The 12,376-nt window shown below is 33.7% G+C and overlaps 1 protein-coding gene across 1 annotated transcript; it reads left to right on the top strand.

Annotated features, from left to right (window-relative positions):
- Positions 1–8,429: 8,429 nt before the first annotated feature.
- On the top strand, positions 8,430–9,371 carry LOC146745488 (uncharacterized). The gene is made up of 2 exons (XM_085498710.1): positions 8,430–8,544; positions 9,088–9,371. Exons 1-2 carry the CDS (start codon positions 8,487–8,489, stop codon positions 9,369–9,371), a joined length of 342 nt encoding a protein of 113 aa, XP_085354836.1. The 5' UTR covers positions 8,430–8,486.
- The last annotated feature ends 3,005 nt before the right edge of the window (positions 9,372–12,376 follow it).

Raw genomic sequence — 12,376 nt, forward strand, 5'->3', positions numbered from 1 at the left:
AACATACATCGTTAAATTGTAATATAAAATTCTGTGTTGCAATGTCTTTGATAAGTGAAGTAGACCAATATACCTTTCTTGAAACAAATGTTCCACACAAAAGTGCATACTAGTAAAATGCAATCCCATTTGCTGCATGTTTGAAACTCTATTTCAAATTGTTCAGTCTGAAGTACCTAAATTTGCATATAATATTGCACTTGAAATGTATTCAGTAGTTTCTACAATGATAAAGTAAAGGAACATCTGCTTAGGAATACTGTTGAAACCATTATGAATTTGTCATTGTCACTTATTATCACTGAAGTGTCATTTCGTAATATTGGCTGGTTACACAATGCTGCGTCGTACATACGACTGGGTGTGGAAGAAGAGCGTGTATTTTTGTACATATAGATCTGCAAAATAATCGCAGCCGCCATCTTTAGATAATACGAGACCAAAGTTGCAAATGCACGGCATGACAACATCGTCCTTTATACTCGCGTGCTTTATCACTTGTGCATTACAATGTCAGTCTACGGATAAGACACGTCGCAATATCGCTGATATGTTATTTATAAGTATTGCCTACGCATAGGTCACATGGTGTGTATTGTGTAAAGCTCATTGCATTTGTGAAAAATAGGCAAAGTACGTTACGCCCTATTAAACGCTGGCTATGACAAAGATGGCGTGACCTAAATAAATAAACTTACGCTTATAAGGAAGGTAACCAAAGCAACAAACAGTCGACCTTTGGGTGTTCAGAAACACAGACAGCGTTAGTCTGTAATATATATTACTATGATAAATGTCAGTGATTATTGAAGGAAACTTCTTTTTTCAAAGAAATTTTGCTCAAAAGAAATACAATATTAGTAAAATGCAATCCCAGCTGCTGCATGTTTGAAACCCTGTTTCAAACTCGCGAACAACGAAAATTATTAAACTTTGAATTATCTGAATTTGCACATAATATTGAATTTAAAACGCATTTGTTCCTGCTATTACGATCTTATTTTGTAATCAAATTGTCTACATCAGGATTTGCTTAAAAACACATTAATATAGAACCAAAATAACTGCTGTTCTGAAGTAATTAAATGTCTGCTTAATGATACTGTTCAAAACAGTATGGATATTTCCTTTCTACGTGACACATTTATATTTATCTGAAATAGAAATTTGATAATTGTCAATAAAGTCTCATTTTGTAAGGTTGTGGCCATATTTAAGGTAGAGATGCTGTTTACCTGACAGGTATTTTAATTAGTTAATTAGGAAACCAAGATGACCTCCCTTGTCCACAAAACTATATATTTTCGGAAAGCTTATTGTATGAATTTTAAAGTTTTGTTAGTATTTTATTTTTATGGACAATGTAGTTTGAAATATGCACAAAAATTTGCTTTTTTGGTCAAAAGTGATTTTAAAAAAAATAGCTTCTAAACCATGCTTCTGTTTCCTGTCAAAATTGGTTAATGGGTACATCTGTTTACTGTGAATAAAGCGCCGTCTTGAAAACTGTCTAGCAGTTGTCAATTTTGTAGGGCAGCAGCTCAAATTTCACTACTTCAAGTTTATGCATAAATTAACACCCAGGCTAGTTGTCTGAACGATTGCTGTAACACTATTCAACTAAAAAACAATGCCCCGACGGCGTTTTGAAGATAAAAACATTGTCAATCATTTGTGAAAATTTCAAAACAAAAGGTCAACGCGTCTAGGAGCTATTTTTTTCAAAGTTCTGGAATGTGCACTAAAAAGAAGCTGAGATAATTGCTAATTTGCATAACAATTCACTCAGTAAGAAGTTTGCTAATGCTAATAATTAAAATGGCTGTTACAGTTTCAAATTTAAATGTATTATCGTTTTGTAAAACGTTAAATACAGTGCATAATATGGAGATCCCGTCATTTCTTTTTTTCACCATGTTTTTTTATTCTTATTTATGTACAGCCTTGCTAAATCTTGCTAAGCATTCAAAACAGATAATTTTGCACCTGTTATCTATATTTTAAAATCGTTTTTTGAGTATGTTCCACTATTCACAATTCAACACAATTTCAACAGTCTATAGCCAAGACGTTTTTGATAATAAAAAGCAAAAAAACCAAAATTCAATCCAAAGTGCCCACGAACCTGCATCTCTACCTTAAGCACGTTTTAAAGAGGCTATTTGCTGATGATTCGGTTACATTTTTTTACTGGGTAGTTGGCACTGGTACTATAGGATAAACTTTATAAATATAACACACAGAGGGAGTTATGACCTCTGTTTAAAAGTAGCTCAGAGATTCAAATGTTGTATCGAATGTTCGGTCGCATGGTAACATAAATAAACACAGCATTATTGTCGAACACATGCGATCTTTCAAAGCGACTATTTTCATGACTTCAGTAGAATATATACTTTTCATGTGACTGATACAATAATCGGTCATTTGCAAGTGCAATACGTCTTATTAAACAATGTTGTGATCAAAATAAATAAACCACTGCTTATGTGGTTATCAAAGCATCAAACGGTCGACCTTTGTGTTTGCACAAAGCCAGACAGCATTAGGTTGTAATATATCATATATCTTGATATGTGAATATCACAGTGTTCGTGGCTGTGATAAAGTAATTATTATCCATCCAACTTCGAAAATCAGACTACAACACTTAGGGAAAGTTTTACAACCAACTGAACGAATTTCAATTGATTACTCAAGAGCACAGAATGTTCTACTGGAGTTTCAGACCAAGACTGACAGCTATCTTCGATTTGAAATTGCGACTTCACCACAATTTTAAAGAAACATTTTTCTAATGGCAAAAAACAGGGATCGAAACGTGTCTCTCACATCATATATTCTATGAAGTGGTCGCCCTACTGAGAGAGCTAAGCAAGCAAGAAAATTGTTAAGGAACCAAGCAGGTAGACCATGGAAACACGTGCATGTATTTACGGAGCTTTCCGAGCCGGATTTCTCGAAATCCATATATCTTGGCATCGATTATGTCGTTAGAAAGTACAATTTTAAAAATAAACCGCAAACAAGCAAGAATATGTTATTACATTACGCAATTCAAAGCCATGATTTCATCGATGGTGGTGGTACTGCATTGCACATAACTATGAATGGAACGAGGCCAGCATAGTTACTTATTACAAATTCATATCAGTCAATAAGTGGTTTATGATTCTGACGTCCACATTGCATTACACGATGCTCATTATAGCAGCTCCTGTTGTAAGAGAAACACGCCATAACTATCGCTTAGCAAGTTTTCACAGAGGTCAACTAAACGGTCAGTTTGTTTATTGGGATATTGGCGTATAGTGGTATTTTACGTTGACTGTTCAGAATAGTTACTAAAAGTAAGATTGTGTAAGGGTTTTGACAAAAACTACTGAAGCAATCCAGCAGTCTTTGACGGACCTTTCTTTTGAAGGTTTTCTTAAATTAACAATGTAAACAAATCTCAGTATTTTGCATCCCATGCACGTACGTTTCTCTGCAGTAGCACTGAACTTTCGTTTTGCCAACTGGCTATGGTCATGTATCGCTGGGGTGCGGGTGAGCGGAAGTCCAGTAAAGATCATCGCACGTCAGCCAACGGCATAATACAAGCGCAGTTGTTTATTGCTCCACGGAGCCAAAATAGAATTAGTGCTATAATGAAAGACGATTATATGAACAATATTCTAAAATATGAATTCTATATTAAATAAAATTGGTTGTCAATCCACGAGAATTACTGCCATGGCTAAATTTGAGTGAAACAAAGTAAAATAGGTCACCACCCTCTATGTCAACTGTTATCAATTGTAACATCTGAGCGCGAAAATCCTGCGTAAACAAGTTCGTACATGTACACATAGAATAGTATTGCGCATCTAGTATATTGAAGCATTAAAACAAAACGATATGCTTTTGTTTATAGATATACAACAGTTTTGTAAATAATACAAACATAGATAATACCATATCAATATATACATAGCAATGATGCCCTCAGTTAAAAGACAGAATTAGTATTCATATTTTACTTTAGTTATTTATTGGGAATCCCACCCATGAAGAATGTTGCGTTATTGTGCACGAACATAGACAAGGTTTGATTGATACTATAATTACAGAGGAGCCTGGTGTTTGTTTTCTGTCTCGGTCGACTCTGTTGGTAAAAAACAAAACAAAATGATGTTATATTTTTAAGCTGACAACAAAACAACGATTTCTTCAAAGTAAATATGGTAATAAATACCATGTGTTCAGAAATTTCTGAACGAGGTCTTGGTCTCGCTGTTTGAGGTTAACATACAACAAATTTTGAGTGTTTGTTTAGAAGGAAAAATTAGGAATGATTGATATTGTATTATTGTACCACGTGTGCCACCTGATTTTTTTCGGCGATTTGTAATGTAACACAAATGCTTTGTTTTTCATTCAATGATAAAATCACACGATGTCATTAAAACCAATAAACGCCAACATAAATGTCAGTCATTGTACTTAACCGTTCTCAACCAATAGCGCCGACTGAGCCTAAACCTAGCAAGTTAACTTTACCAATACAACTACAAAACACAAGAGATGACCATACAAAGTCAATTTGATAGTATCCACAGAGTGTCAGCACCGTTATATTGCCATTTATCTGGAAATTCACTAATTTTCACTTTGTTGTTGTTGCTATGATAATGTTGCCGTGTTTGGAATTACTGCCCATAAAGGATTGTGAAGTTACAGTCTGTCGTATATATCGGTTTTCCGACAAAAGTTATTATTATACGATATAGTAAATATATTGAATGTGTCAGTAAACTTGTCAGTACTTGTTTTTCTCTGATAACAATGTCTCTCGTAGACTGGTAACAATATAAATGACTAAACACGTCACCACAAAAACAAATAGTGACAGATTTATCATGGCTATTTGAATATTATTCAGCAAAATTTAATTATGTTTTTTCCCACGTAATCTTACTAATATTTTGGAATTAACACCCACGACGCCATGGATATCACAATTTACCATACACAGTAAAACCTACTCGTTGGATTAAGGGATTTGTGCTGTCAGTCGTAAACAACGGTGTAATGTCAAAGGTTAAATATTTGAGTAAATAGCTTAACAAGCTCAGTAATCTCCCTTTCCTCGTATTTTACTGATACTGGCTGTATCGCAAATAATGTTATACACAAAAAATGAATGGGGTACTTCTATGATGTGATGTATAGCAATGTGATATTTGTAATATTAAAACTTTGGTTTACATGTTTTACTTCAATGAACCAAAAATGACGTCAAACGCGTGACTTATCTACAAAATCATCAGTTGACCCTTGAGCATACAAGGTAATTTCTATGTTATCCGACACAAATTTAAAACAAAAACAAATTTCATAGCGTATACTCGGCATTTAGGCATCCAAAATATTGTAGAGAAAACACGTCGTCCTATGTCAAGCTGAATAGATATATGTCCTAGTTGTTCACTTGTGTCAAGGGCGTAGGATGTGAGTTTAATAGCTTGATATAGGCAGTCGAGGTTATTTTTAAAGGCAATGTTTCTTTCTTTGAAAGTGTTCCAGTTATACTCAATATATATACTCAATAGATTGAAGTAGCATTTTTATACTTAAAAAAATGGTACTTGGAAAGCATCGGCTCACTGGAGACTGCAGGCCAAATTCTTAAGCACACAATGTTCAATATTTGAGGAATATGAAACCACAATATCCCAAATTTCAGCCACCGTTTGAAACGAAAGAAACTACACCACAGAGTTGTCGATAAATCGTGCCATGATCCAACACAAAAACTAAAACTTTCATTCATCTTATGCGACTAATCATAGTTTTATACGTCGTATATGAATGTATAAAACAGTATAAGCAATCCATTGAGGAACACCGCCCTCTCCAACCTCTTCATACCTTGTTTTCTAATGGCAAAAAACAGGGATCAAAACGTGTCTCTCACATCATATATTCTATGAAGTGGTCGCCCTACTGAGAGAGCTAAACATCATTTAAAGTGTTCTTAACCTCAATCTGTTTGAATTGAAATGTGTTTTGCTATGACAACATGCAATTTTTACAAGCAATTTTAACTAAATTGTAACACCATAATTGTGTTTCTGTACAGCAATGTTTTATGCAAATTAGCCATTAGCTATGATACTCCATAGTGTTTTTAATAAAAGCTAACATATGGCAACACCAACTATTTTTAGGGCTTTTTAAAAGCTGTGTGTTGTATACATTGAATACACATGATATTAGATATGTATCCCGACAAAACCATTTGGTTCAAACTTGTGTAGTGGTAAAATTAATTAAAGCAATGAAGTGATCAATCACTGTATACTTATATCATAAATAATAGGAAATTATAGGTATCGACAAATCTGCTTTTATTCCTTAAAAATAAATAACATATTAATCCAGACTTGTGGCAATGTGCATTCCAACACGAATTTCAGACTCAAAATTATTTTTTATTTAGTTTATAAGCAACCCCCTCTATAATATCAACACACCTATGTAGCTGAGTTATCGTTCTTTCTTTGAACTCTTTCGACAGGGCCACTCTATCCTACTATGTATATTGACTTTTGACCAGTGACTGTGTTATCCTGTGTGTTGCTGATAAGAATGTGTCATGGTATAATTATATCCTCGATCAAGGACAACAAATAAGATATTGTATTGAAACAATTCAGGCATTTGTTAAACTGATGATAATTCATAATCTAATATTGTAGTTACACAAAGCAATTTCACCGTCAAACCATAACTCTTCATTTCAAAATGTGAAAAAAAATGTGGAACATATTATGAATAAAATAGCGGAACAGGTGTGGGTGACGTGTGATGTAATGTGTACAATATGGCGGATTTAGTAGTTACACGTGGGACTAATGCTAAACCATGTATATCTTGATACATACCATTATCGAACGCAGTTATTTTGTCGAAATTATTTATTTTATTATTTACACCTTCATGTGCTGGTTTGAGCCGTTTAAGGTAATAAAACAGCTAGTTATATGTAATACAAACACAATCGAATAGATTGCCGATAGACGCTATAGCTCAGGAGGAAATTATATTATCAATATATTGCAGCTCGTTTGTTTCAATGATTTGTAATTTCTTAACCCCTACATCTTACTCTTGGGGCATTTGCATTGATGCTGAACTGTTGCAGGGGCCGGAGACGAGAACTATTCCGAACATGTATTGTGTGTACCTAATAAACTATGCTTTCACGTAATTTATAGGTAGAGTTGTGTATAGCACTAGATAAACTACATGTTCGGAACCTAATCGTCGTGCGAACCCCAAATACAGTTAATAACCGCGCTTATTATGTGCAGAGAGCGTGAAGCCCATTCTCGCCGATTCATGCCACACAGCATAGCCAGACATTGGTATTTCCCATGTTGTTTGGTCTGTGTTATTTGCTTACTTTACTTGTCGGCAGCAACTATAATTATTTCTCAATACTTTTACTGTTATAATTCTGTTTCTTTCCATGACTTTATTTGAATATATACACTTCGTGTGACTGATAAATTGGTTATTTAAAAGCATTGTCCACGCATTGCTCGTATCGTGTAAAACGCAACAGTATTCATAAACAAGAGGCGGAAAAGGATACGCCTAATTAAAACAATGTTGTGATCAAAATAAATAAACATTTGCTATTTGGTTACCAAATCATCAAACGGTCGACCTTTGGGTTTGCAGAGAGACAGACAGCGTTAGGTTGTAATATATCATTCTGTGATGTCGGTTCGAGTCACGCACGCAGTACATGTTGTATTTATATTGATTCGACATAGTATTATAGTGCACATAATATAATGAGATCTTGATATTTTTAGTAATTGATGTTTCTGTGAATATCACAGTGTCCGTGGTTACAGAGCTAAGCAAGTAATTGTTAAGGTAGCCCATGTAAACACGTGCATGTACTTGCTAGGCTTTTCACTGTTCATCACTACATTGTTGGTTAGTTAGCAATGTTCAGGTCAGACAACATACAAATTTAAACAGTAGCCGGATTTCTAAAAATCCATATATCATGAAATCGTTTATTTGTTTATAAGGTACAATTTTAAAAATAAACTGCAAATAAGCAAGAATACATCTTAATTGTAATAATCTCGTCAATTCAACGCCATAATTTCATCGGTGATGGTAGTTCTGCATTACATATAACTATGAATGTAATGACGACTTATTGAATTATTTGAACGATATGCTCGTTTATTTTTTTTTTCATTTTCTGGTAATTGGCACTTCCTGTATGTCACGTGCCTGGTGCTTTGATTTGATTACAAATCAAACAATTAATTTGTGTAATGATTGTCAATGGTCAATATTTATATTCATTTATTTATAGACGCTTTGTTTACAGAACTTATTGCATATAATAATACAATGTTATAACATTTCCAGCTAACAGGCTGTACAAGAAATGCAGAACTAGTATATAAAAGATGGATTCGGATACACTGGTTGAATTCATTGAAGACATTGGTAGCAAATTAAGACCTGGTAAAACAATATTATAATTGGCATTAGATATGTTAGCTACTCTCATATTGGAAGTGTTCTTAACGGCGAAAATATTTTCGGTATTCTACTAACATTACGGACATGGTTTAACCCCGTGTTATTGTTTTACACTAGTGTTATTTTATCGCTTGAGTCAAAATATATCACTGGCACACAGATTTAAGTATCGAAAGAAATCATCCCTTTGTCCTCCAACATTGCGTGTATTGATTATAGTAGAAAGTCGGGTAATCATTGTTGTTTTGACTATGAACCTAAACGAAAAGTTGAGTCGGCCAGATGAATTCTTGTTAACTTTCGGGCGGTTCATAGCAACGCTCTCGGGCGATTATATTCTAAAATGAGGGTAAAAAGATCCAAATTTGCCCGATACTTTACAAATACTCATAAACAATCGCTAATTTTAGATATTTTTTATATAACTATTTCGGCAAGGCACATCGCCTAATATTAGACATCGATACACAACACGGTATTTATGATATTAACCACAAATAAATCTAATTGTGTGTTTATTTTTAGACGATCTGGAAGGTTTGAAAAGATTGTCAAAGGACCATTTAGAAGAAAATAAGGCTGAGAGATGCACTGATGCAGCCGCGTTGTTAACAGCATTGGCTGACCATGACATCATATCCGCCACTAATATGCATGTTCTCAACAAAATGCTGATAAGCATAAAACGAAGGGCTCTTGTGAGAGTGGTAGATAGATTTGTGAGCAACCAGAAACGAGAGGGTAAAACATATCAGTGGAATAAAATTACTCAGTCCGAAGTTCATATACCAATGCCATCCAGTTTCTAAAATGCACATTATAATAAGCTTGCTATATCTTGAAATGATAACATTCATGGCTAGATTAATGTCGCATGTATATTCTCTGACCTAAGCGATCTGTTATTCAAACAATCATATTGTGAATTTAGTTTATGTATGTAAACTTTGTGAAATACGATCACAGTTTAAAACCAAGTTCATAAAATAACATATTAGCATACACCACAGTGAATGTAATTTTGAGACACAACGATGGACTTTTCTTCTTGTTTACTGTAGATATAAAGAGAACATTGCCCGATTGTTATGACAGTGATAACGAACCCCGCTGTTGTAAGTTTTTGCTGTATTTGTCCGACGATTTGTTTGAATATCGAGGCTGTCTGAATCATTACTATTTATGCAGACTGAAACACGTGACACGTTTCTCTATATTTGTTGTTGTTTTCTGTTATGTATTCGTGAGAAACATTTTATATAGTTATTATAATATTTTTTGTATCGAAACATTGATAGTCGAACAATCAGCTTGAAACTTGTTTAATATTTTGTGGGGTTTTGAATAAAATTCAGAACTTAACAGATAGTAAGAAATTGTTTTTATTTCGTACAAATCAATCTTTCTTTTTATAGTACAGCTCTGTCAAATTCCATGCGCAAGACGTAAAATATTTTTGATGATGCAGACTGTTTTCAAATTCCCGACAAATACACGTTTATCAATAATACATATGTGCCCGTTCTTTTTTTGGTGTAGGTAACATTTAAGATTGAAGAAGATCGTCTAGATGAGCCGGTTACCAAATGTTAAACCAAATGTTTTGTAAATTACATGTAAACAGTATATTTTATATCAAGGATCAATGTTTCTTGTTTCTCAACCCCGAAACTTTGTCATCTGTTTTTTTTTCGAGCATGATTTGCGCTCAAATCGAAATAAATGTTTAGTTATGATTGAAAAGATCGGGTATCGATCGAATTTACATAAATAACATTGTTTGGTTATTTGTTACACAATGAAAATGTCCACACGGTTGACATGGGATACACATTGAACCATATTATTTAAAACCCTCAAATTTTAGAAATCTAAATCGTAATTTGGAATTTATGCAGTCAGACCGTTACATATACAGTAACGTGAGACATATTTGCTTTGAAGTTCTCCTGAAGTTGAAATAATTATATTTTCTATAGTATTATTTCTAGAACATGATTACACCAACATCACTGTATTGCCTATACTATTGTAGTATCATGCATGCTTCGTATCGTGCTGTTTCTTAGTAGATTCGAAGACTGCCCGGCTACAAAATTCAGAACACAGTAGATGCAATGAAGTAAAAAAGGAGAACGATAAATTGAGACGTAAATTGAAAGGTACGTATTTTAAACAAGCTTTTGTTTTAATAAGAATAGTTGTCATATTCTGACAAACAAATCGCCGATTATCTGAAACTAAGTTGCCTTAACTGTGTTATTAATGTTCCCTTCGCGATACGCATTTGCTTTCAGATATCTGTAAAAACAATGATCGCATTAGGTGTATACATGGGGTTGGTAGTCAGGGAACGGACGCAGGAAGATTCGACGTTCCATCAGGAGTGGCCGTCAATCATCGATTGGAATTAACAGTTGCAGACAGCAATAATGAGCGTGTACAGATCATACAGTGGGATGGAATCTACAGGCGGCAGTTACAGTTTAAAGATTTTAAGAAGCCTTTCCTTCCAGTTGACGTTACAGTGTCAAGAAATGGTAGATATTTTATAACTGATCGTGGTAACAAACAAGTTGTCATATGTGAAGACAACAACAAATTGATAAAACAAATTAAAGTCCCGGATCCTATGAGTATTGCATTGGTAGATAATGAAGAGAATTTTCTTGTAACCAGTTATATGGACGACAATGGCCGTATAACAAAATATACAAAAGCAGGCCGTAAACTTCTTTGCTCTCAGTCAAATGTTGAAAAGAAATTGAGCCTACCACATTCAGTAGCTGTTAATTCCCAAAATTACGTTTTCGTCGCAGACACATGTTATAAACATATACTTGTTCTGAGTTCTGAATTGCATGAAATTAAGAAAATAATTCCATGTAGAGATAAGAACAGTGTTGAGTACAACCCAATTAGTATCACTGTTGACAAAGATGACAATTTATACATTTCAGATCGAACGCGAATTATGATGTATAATAAAATGTACAAGTTAATTGCCCAATATGAAAACTTCGAAAGCTTGTATGGCATTGTTGCAAATAATAACATTTCATTGAGATTAGCAGTCACTAGCAGTGATGGCGTTGAGGTCATATACATGTGTGAATAACTACATACGGTATTTTGCATGAAATTTGACTAAGACTCAACAATCTATTTTCAGATTAGATCAGCATTTAAATTAAAGCCTTGTAGAGGTCCAACAAAAACCAAACTGTATATTTGCAAGTACACCTCATTCGTCTCAGACGAGTACTATACAAATTTCAGTTCTGTATAACAGTTTGAAATTACAGCAGTTGAGTTATTTCCTTGTACATTCAATAGAAACCATGACTAATTTGTTTTATTGAATTATATCAAGTAATTTCCTTGAACAATTTGTAAGAAATCGATTTTTTTTACATTTTATCGATTTCTGTTATCTAATTAGGTAACAACATTATGTGAGCAACCACAGCATACACGTTCTAAAGATGCTACAAGACCACTTTAGTATTTATCTATTTAGTGTTTGAAGTGAATGTTTGTTGTTTTTGATTATATTTTATGGTCACATCATTTGTGAAAGATACATTTTAAGTCAAACTTTCAATATCTTCAGATGTTACTGTTTCAAATTTTGTATTAGTTGGACCATTGTATGAGAAGATACTATGATTTATTTTAATTCTGTTTTCCTTGATTTTGAATATTTTTATTTGAGTATCCTTCAAAAAGTCTTGACAGTACGAAACTAAATCGTTTATTTTCGCACGTTTTATTTCGCACGTGTGAATTTTATTTTGTCTATCACCTTGCTATT

The sequence above is a fragment of the Saccoglossus kowalevskii genome, chromosome 5 (genome assembly GCF_978046115.1).
Source record: "Saccoglossus kowalevskii chromosome 5, keSacKowa6.1, whole genome shotgun sequence".
NCBI lineage: Eukaryota > Metazoa > Hemichordata > Enteropneusta > Harrimaniidae > Saccoglossus > Saccoglossus kowalevskii.

What these genes read in the sequence shown, in the direction of transcription:
- LOC146745488 (XM_085498710.1), top strand. Translation starts at nt 8,487, where the DNA reads ATGGATTCGGATACACTGGTTGAATTCATTGAAGACATTGGTAGCAAA. An exon ending in TGGTAGCAAATTAAGACCTG is followed by an intron (nt 8,545 to 9,087) that starts GTAAAACAATAT and finishes GTTTATTTTTAG; the next exon opens with ACGATCTGGAAGGTTTGAAA.